The sequence below is a fragment of the Erinaceus europaeus genome, chromosome 19 (genome assembly GCF_950295315.1).
Source record: "Erinaceus europaeus chromosome 19, mEriEur2.1, whole genome shotgun sequence".
NCBI lineage: Eukaryota > Metazoa > Chordata > Mammalia > Eulipotyphla > Erinaceidae > Erinaceus > Erinaceus europaeus.
Window position 1 is genome coordinate 25,470,252 of NC_080180.1, and position 15,553 is coordinate 25,485,804.

The 15,553-nt window shown below is 47.1% G+C and overlaps 1 protein-coding gene across 1 annotated transcript in view; it reads left to right on the top strand.

Moving 5' to 3' along the window:
• Positions 1–13,268: 13,268 nt before the first annotated feature.
• Positions 13,269–15,553, top strand: part of RASSF5 (Ras association domain family member 5) — a 99,757-nt gene continuing 97,472 nt past the window's right edge. Inside the window, exon 1 of the mRNA XM_060178769.1 lies at positions 13,269–14,437. Within this exon, the coding sequence (XP_060034752.1) occupies positions 13,993–14,437 (445 nt within the window). The 5' untranslated portion in view covers positions 13,269–13,992. The remainder of the gene's footprint in view (positions 14,438–15,553) is intronic.

Below are 15,553 nucleotides of genomic sequence, written 5' to 3' on the forward strand. Positions count from 1 at the left end.
GAGCCAAGGGATCCCTCCAAAGCCAAATACTCATTTGGGGAGGTTGATTTGATCCAGGCTGCATGATCTCATGAACAAAGTCCATCTGGAGACAGGCTGAAGGCAAAGCGACTGGCATGGGCTATAGTCCTGTAGAGCTTCCACCTCTGTGTCAGGAACCCAACCTGCAAGAGCTTCATGTACCTGAATGCCTTAGGCAGCCTCTCTGCTCTGTGTGATTGACCCTGGCACTTAGATGAATTGGTTCAGTCCTCAGGCCAGCTGGGCACCTGCCTTGTGCCACATATGAGATATGCCATGACCCAGATGCCCTGACCCTCAAGGAGTCACCTTCATAGGGTCATGGGGCAGGAAGGCACTGCTCAGGCATGACTCATTGTCATTATGGGGAGCCCAGGTCAGGGCTGGAAGTTTGTCGGGAGGATGTGGGAAACAGGGACCCCAGAATGCAATCTTGGCAGGTGAGTGTGGTGACCTCACCAAGAAGGCATGGCAGGCATCCTAGTAGTGGGAACACACAGCCTAGGCATGGAGAGAACTACAAGTATTTGTGTCACTGGAGAGAAACTGAGGTGGGAAAGAATCAGGCTCACAAGGTCCTTGTGGCTCACACTGAGGGGTCTGGGCTTACTTAAGGGAACCACAGAAGCTACAGGTTTGATGTGACATCCAACAGGTATTTTAAAGAGACTACCTGGCACCTGGATGGGTTGAAGCATCTGTGCACCATTTCCTCATTTGTAAAACAGAGATACCTTTTGAAGGAATGGGTTGGACATTTCCATGAAGTGCCTGACACACAATGTTGGTCCCTTAGATGTCCTCTCCCTCCACTCCCTTGGTTATGAGGCCCCATGCTGGGGAGTTGCAAAACAGGGGGTTCTCTCAGTGGCTCAGGGGAGTCACAGATGTCTGGGAAGTATCCACTAGGCAGTCAAATTCCTGGTGAGCACTGTTGACAGTAGGCTGGCCTAGGGCAAAGGAGGCCTTTCTGGAAGGGTGGCAGCTATGCCCCAAGTCCCCATGCAGGACTGCTCAGGCACCAACTGCTTTTTGGCAGCCCCAATACTGCAAGGGCTCTCATCTTTGCATCTCCTAGAATCTGGAAAAATTTCTCTTTAGAGGCTGGTGTCCTGGTTCAAAACACAGGTGCTGGTACCCCACCCAGATCTCTAATGTAATTGGTAAGGAGTGGCCCAGGAACCTGCATTGTTGATGAGCTTTCCTGGTGAGTCTGAAATAAGCTGCAATTTGACAGCAGTGAGCCAGAGCTTGTGAATTCCCTGCAGATGACATATGAATTTCCCTACTAGAGGCCAGTGGGCAGGGGCACCCCAGCTGAGGCCACAGAAGCCAATCTGCCGGACAGGATAGGTAGCCACCCTCCTATTGAACACCCCATTTCCTTTCCTCATTGCAGCAGGGTAGCCTCAAGGAATTGCCACAACTAGGCATTCTGGGATTGATTTCCAAGCTGCTTCACTGATTTTTGTGAAGGGTATGGTTCCTGGCTTCTTTTCCCTGCATCTCATCAAAGGTTTCATAAGCAGGTAATGAATTGGTGAGACTCAGGTTTCTTTACCTTTGGAGCTTAGCATTACAACAGCCACCACCCCCCCCCCAAGCAAGTGGGTCCTTTCCCTGCACCAAGAGAAAGAGAAAGGGGACAAGGCAAATTCCCAGAAGAGACTTATGTGAAAGTGTGTGTGTGTGTGTGTGTGTGTGTGTGTGTGTGTGTGTGTGTGTGTGTGTATGCGCGTGCCTATGTGTGTCTGTGTGTACTGAGCTAGACTGGGAAGGGAACAGCATAGCCTTGAGGTCATCTAGGCCACTCTGCTCACTGGTCTGTCACAACCCCAATGACTGCCTGCCACAATGATGGGCCTAGAATTGGCTTAGTACTGGAATGTAAGTGACTATGACTTGGAGCCTCCCTTCTGGCTGAAGGAAAAAAGCTGCTGACATATCTGCCTGGAATATCTGAGTTTTTCTAACAGAAAGAAAACACACACAGTCCAGTCTTATCACAAGCCTAGCAAAGCAGCTTACAGTGGGAAAATTCCATAATTCAGATGTTAACTGAGGAAGCACCACCCTGGAAAAAAATCCACATACCCCTAATCTGGGGGTGACCCCTTTCTAGGAGCCTTCAGATCCTCCCCTTGACCTGCCTGTCAGTACTGTCCCCAGCACTGTCAAGGGCCTAGTTGATCCCTGTAGAGCACACGGAAAGTCCATCCCACAGTGAGGATGGTGCCATCAGCCCCTATGTCTGGCCACTTGTCATCTGAAGGACGAAATCCACACCAGGGACCAGCAATTCCAGAGAAGGTACACAGTCAGTGGAGCTCCCATGCCACTCCACTTCTCTCCAGCCCTGGCTGATCTCTTGTCCTCCCTAGACCAGCCCAAACAGTTCCTTATTGTCCTCTCCCTGGGCATAGGCACTGTTGCTTGAAGGGATGTTAAGAGGTAAGTCCTGGACTAGGTTCGGGAACTTATAACTGAGTTCATATTACTAAATGTTTAGTAAGTGCCTCTTATTTGTCCTGCAAAGTAGACTCAGAAAGGCCAATAAGATTCAAGTAATGGGGCAAAAAGGTAAAAAAACTTAAGTGGCCAGGTGGTGGTACACCCAGTTGAGTGTAAATGTTGTCCTGCTCAAGGATCAGGATGCCAGCCAGGCTTCCCTGGACTGAAGACCCCACCAATGTGTCCTGGAGCTCCGCTTCCCCAGAGACCCACCCTACTAGGGAAAGAGAGAGGCAGACTGGGAGTATGGAACAACCAGTCAACGTCCATGTTCAGCAGGGAAGCAATTACAGAAGCCAGATCTTCTACCTTCTGCAACCCACAATGACCCTGGGTCCATGCTCCCAGAGGGATAGATAATGGGAAAGCTATCCGGGGAGGGGATAGGATTTGGAGATTGGGTGGTGGGAATTGTGTGGAGTTATATCCCTCCTTCACTATGGTTTTGTTAATTTATCCTTTCTTAAATAAAAAATAAATTTAAAAATAAAAAAAGAAAATATAAACTACTGATAGTGTTTTACAAGGAACTTTCATACACAAAAAATGTTTATTGTCACCACGGTTAATGCTGGAGCTTGGTGCCTGCAAGTTCTTGGCAGCCTGTTTTTTGATAGAGGGTGAAGGGCAAAGAGAGGTATAGAAAGGAGAGGGAGAGAGAGAGAGGGAGAGAGAGAGAAAGAGAAAGAGAGGAGACACATATAGCACTGTTTCACCACTCATGAAACTTCCTTTCTGCAGCTGGGATCCAAGGGCTTGAATCTAGGACTTCCATCATGATAATGTGTGTGCCCTACCAGGCAGTCCCTATATACATTTTAATTTTCTGTCCTTTTGTCATGGTCTTTGCTCACAGTAAAGCAGCATCAGGCATTGCTGATCAAGCTCTTTACACAGTGCATCACAACCAGTATTTGGGAGGCTGAACCCTGTGTGGAAACCATAGAGTGTGACTATACAAACCTAACCTACTATATATCTATGCCGTGTGGTATTTTAACTTACTAGACATTTGTTGTAGATTTAGTCTGAAATGTTGGAAGGTACATGACTTTATTCTGGCCAATGAGTTGTGTGGGTGGGAGTGGCTAAAGTTTCTGAAGGCCCTCCTGGTATCTGGACACTAACCACATTTGGATTGGCACCTTACGCAGCAGACTGGGCCCCTGGAGAGGAGTCTCCCAGAAGAGGGCCTGCAACAAGAGTAAGAACGTGCATCTGAGGTTTGGGGTTATTTTTGGCTTCAGCAAAACCTAATGTGTCCTGACTAGTCCAGAGAGTCTGTGAAGACAGCTGGGAGGTCAGATCACTGGGAGGTCCCTACAGATGGGAATTTTAGATGATTCAAAGCCAAATAAACCCCAAAACTTCCCCCATCAGAAAGTCAAGCCACAGTAGTGCTTGTTCCTTCCTAATAGGAAGCCCTGTGTGGGGGTGTCTAAAGAGAGCCTTTTGAGGTAGCTCACCCAATGGGAAACCAACATAAACTAGGTCCTCACACACTGACCACACGAGCTCATGGTCACAGTCCCTTTTCTTGCTCCAAAACTAAAAGCACCACCCCCTCTCTCCTGAGAGTGAGTCATGCACAGAAAAAAAAAAAAAAAAAAAAAAACAACCAATGACTGTGAACCAAGAAGATCTGCTAACATGGAGAAAAACTCCCAACAGGGGCATCTCAACAGTATTGCCCTTGAAGCCTGCATAACTGAGGATGAGGGCCAATAATTTTGAAGTTCAAACATCAGACTCTACTTCAAGTATTTTCTCAATCCAAAAATGAGAATAGAGTTTATTTAGTTCTTCTTCCCTGAAGAAGAAACAATAAGAGATGTTTGCTTGCTTGTATGTTGTGAGGGGATGTTAAAGGAAGGGAGGCTGCAGCATCTATCCTCCATTTTAAGAGTTTGCCATGCCTTTTCCAAACAAAGAACTGATAAGAAAGCATTATTATTCAGGTAAATTAAACTTTATTGGATGCAGGGGTCGGGCGGTGGCGCAGTGGGTTAAGCGCACGTGGCGCAAAGCGCAGGGACCAGCGTAAGGATCCCGGTTCGAGCCCCCGGCTCCCCACCTGCAGGGGAGTCTCTTCACAGGCGGTGAAGCAGGTCTGCAGGTGTCTATCTTTCTCTCCCCCTCTCTCTCTGCCTTCCCCTCCTCTCTCCATTTCTCTCTGTCCTATCCAACAACAAAACAACGTCAACAATGGCAATAATAACGGCAACGAGGCTGCAACAACTAGGGCAACGAAAAGGGGGAAAAATGGCCTCCAGGAGTGGTGGATTCATGGTGCAGGCACCGAGCCCAGCAATAACCCTGGAGGAGAAAAAAAAAAAAACTTTATTGGATGCAAAAACATGCTAGGAAAGAGAGAGAGAGAAAGAGAGATAAAAGGAGAAAGGGGACTGAAAACTGACTTACATATGGCTCACATAATGGTCCCAGGAGAGAGAGTGGTGCCCCCAAAGGTTCACCTCCTTTAAAGCCAAAGGCCCCACCTACATCTGCAACCACTACCATTTCTGGGTGGTGTCTTCTCTTCCTCAACAGGGATGCTGTTTCAGGCAATGAGGTAACTAGAACTGGGAAAGATGGCAGCTGAATAAGCAAATCCTAGGCAGGAAACTTTCTGTTGGGAGTTTAGAGAAGGAAACCCCCTCTTCTGACCTTAATTTCTTGGCTCTGGAGATGAACCTTGAGGAAAATGTTTTGGACTTGCTCTTTATTCCCATCCTAGAAGCCAAATGTAGGGCTGCACCATCTTCTGCCCTACAAAGTGTTGAGAACAGCCATCACCACATTTCCAATCAAAGCTGCAGCAGGAAAACTAAACCAGAGCCTTTCACTGTACAGGAGACCAGAGAGAAGTTTGTGCCTGTTTAGGAAGGCACAAACTCTAGGAAGCTCTCATTTCTCAGGGCCAGACAGCTGCTCAACCTCTGCATCTCTCCATTCTTGGAGTCTGGGCTGCCCAGACTCATTCTTATGGGTTATGTGGAAGGGATGGAAGACAAAAATGGTTATTGTTGGAAATTATTTCACAAATTCCATTCCTGAGCTGGCCTTCCAGTGAGGTTCTCTCTGTCAGGTGTCTTCTTGCCACACCAAGTTGTCACCCAGAATTCAAGCTGGGTCTACATGCTTTTTTTGTCCTGGTTCATTTCTCCAATGTTGCTTCTTGGTTTAACCATTGTATATAGTGTGCTATGAGCTCCCTCTCTGGGTACTATTCAATCCACAAATCACACTTGCCTGTATTGACTTGTAAACTACTTAAACTACTCACAATTCACAGTTACGGAAATTAACAGTTGTTTCAATCCTTGAGTTGAAGATCAGTGTCTATTAAGCCCTCTTATTTTTTTTTTCTTCCCTGTAGGCTATGGGTGCCTAAGAGTTTTTTAAATATAAGTAAGTTTTTAGCTTAATCTCTCACTCCTGACCATGAGATAAAACAAGGTGGGGGAGAGGTAGCACAGTGGTTATGCAAAGAGACTCCCATACCCAGAGTGTCCAAAGCCTCAGGCCCAATACGGCTGCTCTGGCAACAACCAGAGTCACGACAGGCAGCATTACATGGCCCTGTGAGTTTCTAATACCTCTACTTTTAAAAGTCTTCCAGAAGATTGAAGACACTGGAATACTCCCTGCCAGCTTCTATGAAGCCAGCATCACTCTGATACCAAAAGCAGACAGGGACACAACCAAAAAAGAAAACTACAGACCAATATCTCTGATGAACATAGATGCTAAAATACTGAACAAAATTCTAGCCAACCGGATACAGCAGTATATTAAAAAGATTGTTCATCATGACCAAGTGGGGTTTATCCCAGGCATGCAAGGTTGGTTTAATATACGTAAATCAATCAATGTGATCCACCACATCAACAAAAGCAAGACCAAAAACCACATGGTCATATCAATAGATGCAGAGAAAGCCTTTGACAAAATACAACATCCCTTTATGATCAAACCACTACAAAAAATGGGAATAGATGGGAAATTCCTGAAGATAGTGGAGTCTATACATAGCAAACCTACAGCCAACATCATACTCAATGGTGAAAAACTGGAAGCATTTCCACTCAGATCAGGTACTAGAAAGGGCTGCCCACTATCACCATTACTATTCAACATAGTGTTGGAAGTTCTTGCCATAGCAATCAGGCAGGAGCAAGGAATTAAAGGGATACAGATTGGAAGAGAAGAAGTCAAACGCTCTCTATTTGTAGATGACATGATAGTATACACAGAAAAACCTAAGGAATCCAGCAAGAAGCTTTTGGAAATCATCAGGCAATACAGTAATGTGTCAGGTTACAAAATTTACATTCAAAAGTCAGTGGCATTCCTCTATGCAAACACTAAGTTAGAAGAAGCTGAAATCCAGAAATCAATTCCTTTTACTATAGCAACAAAAACAATCAAATATCTAGGAGTAAACCTAGCCAAAGAAGTGAAAGACTTGTATACTGAAAATTATGAGTCACTACTCAAGGAAACTGAAAAAGACACAAAGAAGTGGAAAGATATTCCATGTTCATGGGTTAGAAGAATTAACACCATCAAAATGAATATATTACCCAGAGCCATCTACAAATTTAATGCTATCCCCATCAAGATCCTAAGCACATTTTTTAGGAGAATAGAACAAATGCTACAATGTTTATCTGGAACCAGAAAAGACTTATAATTGCCAAAACAATCTTGAGAAGAAAGAACAGAACCGGAGGCATCACACTCCCAGATCTCAAACTGTATTCTAGGGCCATTGTCATCAAAACTGCTTGGTACTGGAACATGAATAGACACACTGACCAGTGGAATAGAACTGAGAGCCCAGAAATGAGGCCCCACACCTATGGACATCTAATCTTTGACAAAAGGGCCCAGACTATTAAATGGGAAAAGCAGAGTCTCTTCAACAAATGGTGTTGAAAACAATGGGTTGAAACATGCAGAAGAATGAAACTGAATCACTGTATTTCACCAAATACAAAAGTAAATTCCAAGTGGATAAAGGACTTGGATGTTAGACCATAAACTGTCAGATACTTAGAGGAATATATTGGCAGACCTCTTTTCCACATAAATTTTAAAGACATTTTCAATGAAACAAATCCAATTACAAAGAAGACTAAGGCAAGTATAAACCTATGGGACTACATCAAATTAAAAAGCTTCTTCACAGCAAAAGAAACCACTACCCAAATCAAGAGACCCCTCACAGAATGGGAGAAGATCTTTACATGCCATACATCAGATAAGAGTTTAATAACCAACATATATAAAGAGCTTGCCAGACTCAACAATAAGAAAACAAATAACCCCATCCAAAAATGGGGGGAGAAATTGGACAGAATATTCACCACAGAAGAGATCCAAAAGGCCGAGAAACACATGAAAAAATGTTCCAAGTCTCTGATTGTTAGAGAAATGCAAATAAAGACAACAATGAGATATCACTTCATTCCTGTGAGAATGTCATACATCAATAAAGGTAACAGCAACAAATGCTAGAGAGGGTGTGGGGTCAAAGGAACCCTCCTACACTGCTGGTGGGAATGTCAGTTGGTCCAACCTCTGTGGAGAACAGTCTGTAGAACTCTCAGAAGGCTAGAAATGGACCTACCCTATGACCCTGCAATTTTTCTTCTGGGACTATATTCTAAGGAACCCAACACACCCATCCAAAAAGATCTGTGTACACATATGTTCTTGGCAGCACAATTTGTAATAGCCAAAACCTGGAAGCAATCCAGGTGTCCAACAACAGATGAGTGGCTGAGCAAGTTGTGGTATATATACACAATGGAATACTACTCAGCTGTAAAAAATGGTGACTTCACCATTTTCAGCCAATCTTGGATGGACCTTGAAAAATTCATGTTAAGTGAAATAAGTCAGAAACAGAAGGATGAATATGGGATGATCTCACTCTCAGGCAGAAGTTGAAAAAGAAGATCAGAAAAGAAAACAGAAGTAGAACCTGAAATGGAATTGGCGTATTGCACCAAAGTAAAAGACTCTGGGGTGGGTGGGTGGGGAGAATACAGGTCCAAGAAGGATTCAGAGGACCTACTGGGGGTTGTATTGTTATAAGGGAAACTGGGGAATGTTATGTATGTACAAACTATTGTACTTACTGTTGAATGTAAAACATTAATTCCCCAATTAAAAAAAAAATCAGTCAAAAAAAAAAAAAGGAAAAAGAAAACTTCAAGGATGATAGAGGACCTAGTGGGGGTTGTATTGTTATATGGGAAACTGGGATTGTTATGCATGTACAAACTATTGTATTTACTGTTGAATGTAAAACATTAATTCCCCAATAAAGAAAAAAATGCAAAAAAAAAAAAAAAACAAGCAAAAAAAAAAATCCTGTTTGTACTCCATGGGTTCTGAGGCAATGATTCAACATGTCTCCCAATTCATCAGGAGAACAATGTGGAAAGGCTGCCACAATACAGCCCCACTTCCAGATCACTGGGAGCATATGTCTTCTCTTGAGTTGCCCGCTCAGGTCTCTGCCCCTGATGTCAGCACAGAGCCTCCCCACTGCTGCTCCAGCCTCCATGGGACAGTAGCAATAGAGACTCACAGTTGCATTTGGTGAGCCTTAGGGGATCCTCTCCTCCTGTCAGCAGTTTATTTGTTGATAAAACTCAGACTGGAGGTGGCACCTCAACTGGTAAACTGGTGGACTGTTACCAGTTGCTCCTGAGTTGATATGGGCTTTCAGCCCCAGGAATCTCTCCTTAGGCCCCTCTTTGTCCACAACCCACAAATGATTGCACTCATGCGTGATTTTGTGGGTTCCCAAAGTATATGCAAGAGAGGAGACATATGCAGCTGCTGCTACTCTGTAGTCCTGCCTCTGGAAGTTCTCTGAAGTTTTTATTTTCCCGTATTTCATCTTTTTCTGCAAGCAATGATACTGAGATTTTCAGAAAGCCTTGTTGTATTCTAAAACTTGCTTGTATCCACTCTCTTATCCATCAATCTCCACAGACATGCATCTCCTTTAAAGACCACTCCATTTCAGAAGGGCAGTGGACTGGGTGAGGTATAATGTTTTGAGGGGGCTACAGAGTAGCAGCAGCTGCATTTCTCTTCCTCTCTTCTCTCTTCTTTCTAGTCAGCTAGGACTAGCAAAGAAGATTACATGAGAATGCAATAAGACAAGACTAGGGCCACTATGGGAAGCCACCAAGTCACCGGTGAGTTCAAATATGTGTGGCTCATGGACAGAGAGGGGCCTAAGGAGAGATTCCTGGGGCTGTTTAGCAGTTGAGGTGCCACCTCCAGTCTGAGTTTTATCAACAAATAAACTGCTGACAGGAGGAGAGGATCCCCTAAGGCTCACCAAATGCAACTGTGAGTCTCTATTGCTACTGTCCCATGGAGGCTGGAGCAGCAGTGGGGAGGCTCTGTGCTGACATCAGGGGCAGAGACCTGAGCGGGCAACTCAAGAGAAGACATATGCTCCCAGTGATCTGGAAGTGGGGCTGTATTGTGGCAGCCTTTCCACATTGTTCTCCTGATGAATTGGGAGACATGTTGAATCATTGCCTCAGAACCCATGGAGTACAAACAGGATTTTTTTTTTTTTTTTTAGAAACTCACAGGACCATGGACTGCTGCCTGTCTTGACTCTGGTTGTTGCCAGAGCAGCTGTATTGGGCCTGGGGCTTTGGACCCTTGGGGTATGGGAGTCTCTTTGCATAACCACTGTGCTACCTCTCCCCCACCTGGTTTTATCTCATGGTCAGGAGAGATTAAGCTAAAAACTTATTTATACTTAAAAAGCCCTTAGGTTCCCATAGCCTACAGGGAAGAAAAAGAAAGTAAGAGGGCTTAATAGACACTGACCTTCAACTCAAGGATTAAAACAACATTGAAACAAGTGTTAATTTCCATAACTGTGAAAAAAAATTTTTGCCTCCAGGGTTATTATTGCTGGGGCTCCGTGCCTGCGCTACTATGATTCCACTGCTCCTGGAGGCTATTTTTCCCATTTTGTTGCCCTTGTTGTTGTGCTTGTTGTAGTTGTTATTGTTGTCATAGCTGTTGTTGTTGTTGGATAGGACAGAGAGAAATGGAGAGAGGAGGGGAAGACAGAGAGGAAGAGAGAAAGACAGACATCTGCAGACCTGCTTCACTGCTTGTGAAGCGACCTCCTACAGGTGTGGGGAGCCAGGGGCTCGAACCAGGATCCTTAGAATATTTTGGAATAATGGAATTAAAATATCATCATTCTATAATACCAATAAATGACAATGGCCTGAATTCATCTATTAAATGGCATAGAGTAGGAAGTTGGAACAGAAAACACAACCTAACCATATGTTGTCTGCAGGAATCCCACCTAACTCAACACAGACTCAAAGTCTTCTTCTTCTTCTAGCGTTTGCCCTTCTTCTGTAGCCAGTTAATGGCTTTGAAAGTGACTGGGATCCATGTGGATTCAGTCGGCTAGGAAGGATCGTCAGTTTCCCCAATGAATGGGTACTCACGGGATGCACCACAGGAAGGTCAATCCAATGCATCCCGGACTCAAAGTGAAAGAATGGAAAACTACCATACAAGTCAATGGATGACCAAAACATGCAGGAAGAGTTATTCTCAATCTGACATGATAGAACTTAAAATAAATTAAATTAAAAAAGATAAGGATAGACATTACTTAAGGCTCAGAAGATCAGTCAATCAAGAGGACTTAACAATTATTATCATCTATGCACCCAACGAGAGGCCACCTAAATGCATCAAACATCTACTGAAAGGGTTACAGCAATATATTAACAGCAACACAGCAATAGAAGGGGATTTCAACACCCTTTCAATGTTAGACCAAAAACTATCAAATACTTAGCAGAAAATATTGGCAGAAGTCTTCTCCATCTAAATTTTAAAGGCATCTTCAATGAAACTAATCCAATTAAAAGAAACAAAAAACCAAAAACAGTTGAACAATAAACACAAAGCAGAACTTGGACTGCATCTGGTGTACTGCACCAAAGTAAAGGAGTCTGCTGCGGTGGGGGGGTGTTCAGGTCCTGGAACATGATGGCAGAGGAAGATGGGAGGGGGTTGAACTGTTATGTGGAAAACTGAGAAATGTGAACAGAGGTAGATGGCATAATAGTTATGTAAAGTGACTCTTATTCCCAAGGCTCCAAAGGCTCAGGTTCAAGGTGAATTCATTTTCTTTACCCCATCTTGGATGGAGCTTGAAGGAATCACGTTAAGGGAAATAAGTCAGAAACAAAAGGATGAGTATGGGATGATCTCACACATAGAAGTTGAAAAACAAGATCAGAAGAGAAAACACTAAGCAGAGTTGGACTGGAGCTGGTGCACTGCACCAAGGTAAATGACTCTGGAGGGGGAGGGGGGTTCAGTTCCCGAAGCATGATGGCAGAGGACCCACTGGGGGTTGTAATGTTATGTGGAAATTGTTATGCATGTACAAACTGTTGATTGTAAAGTATTAATCCCCCAATAAAGAAATTAAGAAAAAGAAAAAAGGTGAAATATGGAACTAAGAGACCACAAAGGCAAATTTTCTAAATTATCTCTTTTTTGTCACTAAGGTTGTCATTGAGGCTCCTTTTTCCTTTTTAGAAAGAGGGTGAGAGAAAGAAATGGAGATAAATAAAGAGATTTAGAGGAGAGAAAGGAGAGACACCACAGAACTGCTCCACTGCTTATGCAGATATTCCCATGTGGTGGCTGGGAACTCAGACTTGTGTCCTCATGCATGATAAAGTGTAGGCTCTACTAGGTAAGCTACTCCTGGCCCTTTGTTTCCTTTTTTAAAAATTTCTTTATTGGGGGGATTAATGGTTTACAGTCAACAGTAAAATACAATCATCTGTTTCCTTTTTAAGTATTTAGTACAATGTATTCAGGAATAGCATCTTCCTCCTTCATCACTGGTGGATTTTCTTAGTTATACCTGCCCTCGGAAGAAAATAACTAAGTAGGAAATCAGAGTACTGGCTCTCAAAGTGGGATCCTTGGAACAGAAGCATCAACACCTGCTGCAAAACTGTTAACAAAACACACACACTCGCTCCCTCAGATACACTGACTGAATCACCTGCAGGTGGTTGTGGTTGTAGAGAGAGGGCAAGGAAGGTTGAGGGAGTCATGGGAAGACTCACCCATCTGGTTCATACTCCCCCATCTCAGGTCCTTCTGTTTTGTGGCACCACGTGTTGGTTTCAGGCTATTTCCCATTCACCCAGAAACGACCTCCCAGTGGGAAGTTACAGCTCTGGGAAGATCCCGGGGCCCCACAATACATCCTCTATAAAACAGGGCCATGGGACTCTGGTTGCCACCACCAACAGGGAGAAGTCATGGGCAAAAGGAGATGAGATATTCCCTGGCCACTCAACTACAGACGTTTGGAATTAATTGAACATTACCTCCAAGGGGAAAAGAAAAAAGTAAAATGGAATGTGCCCCTACCAGACACCAGGGGGAGACCCATCGAGCCATCTCTGGCCTGGGGAGAGGAGGAAGAGTCTAAGTGCTGCAAGAATTTAGACTAGTTAACTAGCTGGAGATCTCTGCTAAATCAACCAAACCAGTTCGGAGTTTTAAGAGGTCAGTAGGCGAGCACTGAGTCAGAGTTGTGGAGCTGGACAAGATGGTAAAAGCATCTATCTGCGTTCCCAGTTTCAGACCAAGCAAACAGAGCTGCAGAGACATAGTGGGTCCAGGCCTGGAGCTGGGCTGGGGCAGGACACAGCGGTGTAAAGATCCAGGAGCCAGGCGCACCTGCTCCGGTCTTGAACCTTCCCCACACAGTGGGACAGAAAGACTCTCGGAGCCCCACGGATGGGATGGCCTGTCCGTGGTCGTGGTGGTGGGGGGGTGCTTCCACAGAACCTCCTCGAACAGCAGTGGCAAGGAGGGTGTGGCAGAGGAGCATACGCTTGCAGCCGCCTAGTGCGCCCCGCCATCCTCACCCCGATCTTCCGAGAAAAGAAGGTGCTGCGCGGCAGGGCCGCGGGAGGGGAAGCCGGGCCGCCTGTAAGTTGCGCGGGCAGCTTTCCCTCGGCGGCCCGGTCACACCACTCGGCAACTGGATGCGACCGGGGCCCTGCAGCCCCGAAGCCCCGGAACCCCTGAACCTTCCGTGTCTGTTGGGTCCCGAGGAGGGGGGAGTGGCCGGAGCGGGAGAGAAGGGGCTGAAGGCAGGCGCCCCTGGAGATGCCTCCGCAGAGCTGGACTCATCCTCCTGCCCCGAGAGACCCTCCGCCTACCGTGGCTGCCCAGGCCTGGGGAGGACGCCCCTAAACCCACTCCCGCAGGACCCCTCCCGCCCCGCGCAATGGGCGGGGCTCCGCCCCTCCAGATGCTGCGGCCCCTTTAAAGGCGCGGGCCGGGACGCCTCCTCTCCAGGCCACTTAGAGCCGCGCCCGCGGCCACCTGGGTCTTGCCATGGCGTCGCCGGCCATCGGGCAGCGCCCGTACCGCTTGCTCCTGGACCCCGAGCCTCCGCGTTACCTGCCTAGCCTGGGTGGCCCCGAGCCGCCGCCTCCCGGCCGCTCCTCGCGCCTCTGCATCCCCGCGCCCCCGCCCCCGGCGACCGGGCAGCGCGAGGGGCGCGGCGCCCGCACAGCTGCCCCGGGAGCCGCACAACCCCCGGCTCGGGCCCCGCGCCCTGCGCGCCCGCTCCGGCCCGGGCTGCAACAGAGGCTGCGTCGGAGACCCGGAGCGCCGCGGCCCCGCGACGTGCGCAGCATCTTCGAGCAGCCGTGGGTTCCCCGCGTCCCGGCGGAGCGAGGCGAGGGCCACTGCTTCGCGGACCTGGCGCTACCGAGTAGCCGCGGCTGGTGCGACCTATGCGGCCGCGAGGTGCTGCGACACGCGCTGCGCTGCGCCCGTGAGTGATTCGGCCGGGGCGGGGGCGGGGGGCTGCCCGCGGTGCTGGGGCCCGGAGCTGCGGGCCGGGGCAGGCAGAGGGCCAGTGCCCTCTCTGGGGGACCCGAGACCGCGAATTAACCAAGGGAGGGGAACCTGGGGGGCTCGCGCCTTTGCCCCCTGCGCCTGGGTCTGGCTATGCGGGTATTTGACATTCTTCCTCTGACAGGTACGTGCCTCGCCCCTCCCCAGACACACGTGCGGGTTCACACAGGTTGGGGTTGAGGCGATAGAGCAAGGTCATTCCATCACCCCCATCACCATCTTGCTTTTGCTGTAGATTTTTGTGAATGAGTCGCGAGACTGGTTTTGCGGTGACCATCTGACCTCTGCTTATTAGAGTTCATGCCAAAATGACTTGTTTGGCACCTGTGGTACAGACCCAGGTCATAGGACCCAGATGGTACTCCTTCCTGCAGGGGAGCCTGCTAGGATAGGGAGGCTGCCTAGCTAGGCGATGGATGGAAACCAGCTGCAAGGCTACTCTGCCTGGGTCCCCTCAAACCTTTGGGCTCTGCTGGGATGTTTGACTGTACCCTGTCACCTCCCTGGTTACTGCACTGCTCTGGCCCCTAAAATTACTCAGTTCCCTGTCTGACCCCTTCCTGCCTAGTGTTCTGAGGCCCATCCAGCCTCCTCCAGAGCCAGGATCTTCCCCAGACCTGACTGCCAACACTGGGCTGCAGATTCTCTGAGCAAATTAGCAGTTATATTGGGAGGAGGTAGTGTATTTTCTGTCGCTACAGTTAGAAGCATATATTTCTTTAATGGATGTCCTCTCCTCACTTCCAAGCCCCACACTGTTTATATTTAGCAGATACTATTTTTTTCTCATGTATTTATGTGTTTGTGTATTTTAAATATTGTAGCACAAAGCGCAGGCAGTGACATCTCTCCTTGAAATTATCTCTGGAACTGGGTGCAGTATACATCCTTCTGCAAAGCCTCCCCCCCCCCCAGCATCCCTGCAGCTCCTACTCACTGCAGCTCTAGACAGCAGCGAGCTCCTTCCACACCCGGCAAACCCCACCTCTCAGCTCTCTGCAGCACTCAGCTGGGATATGCAGCCTGCTCCCTC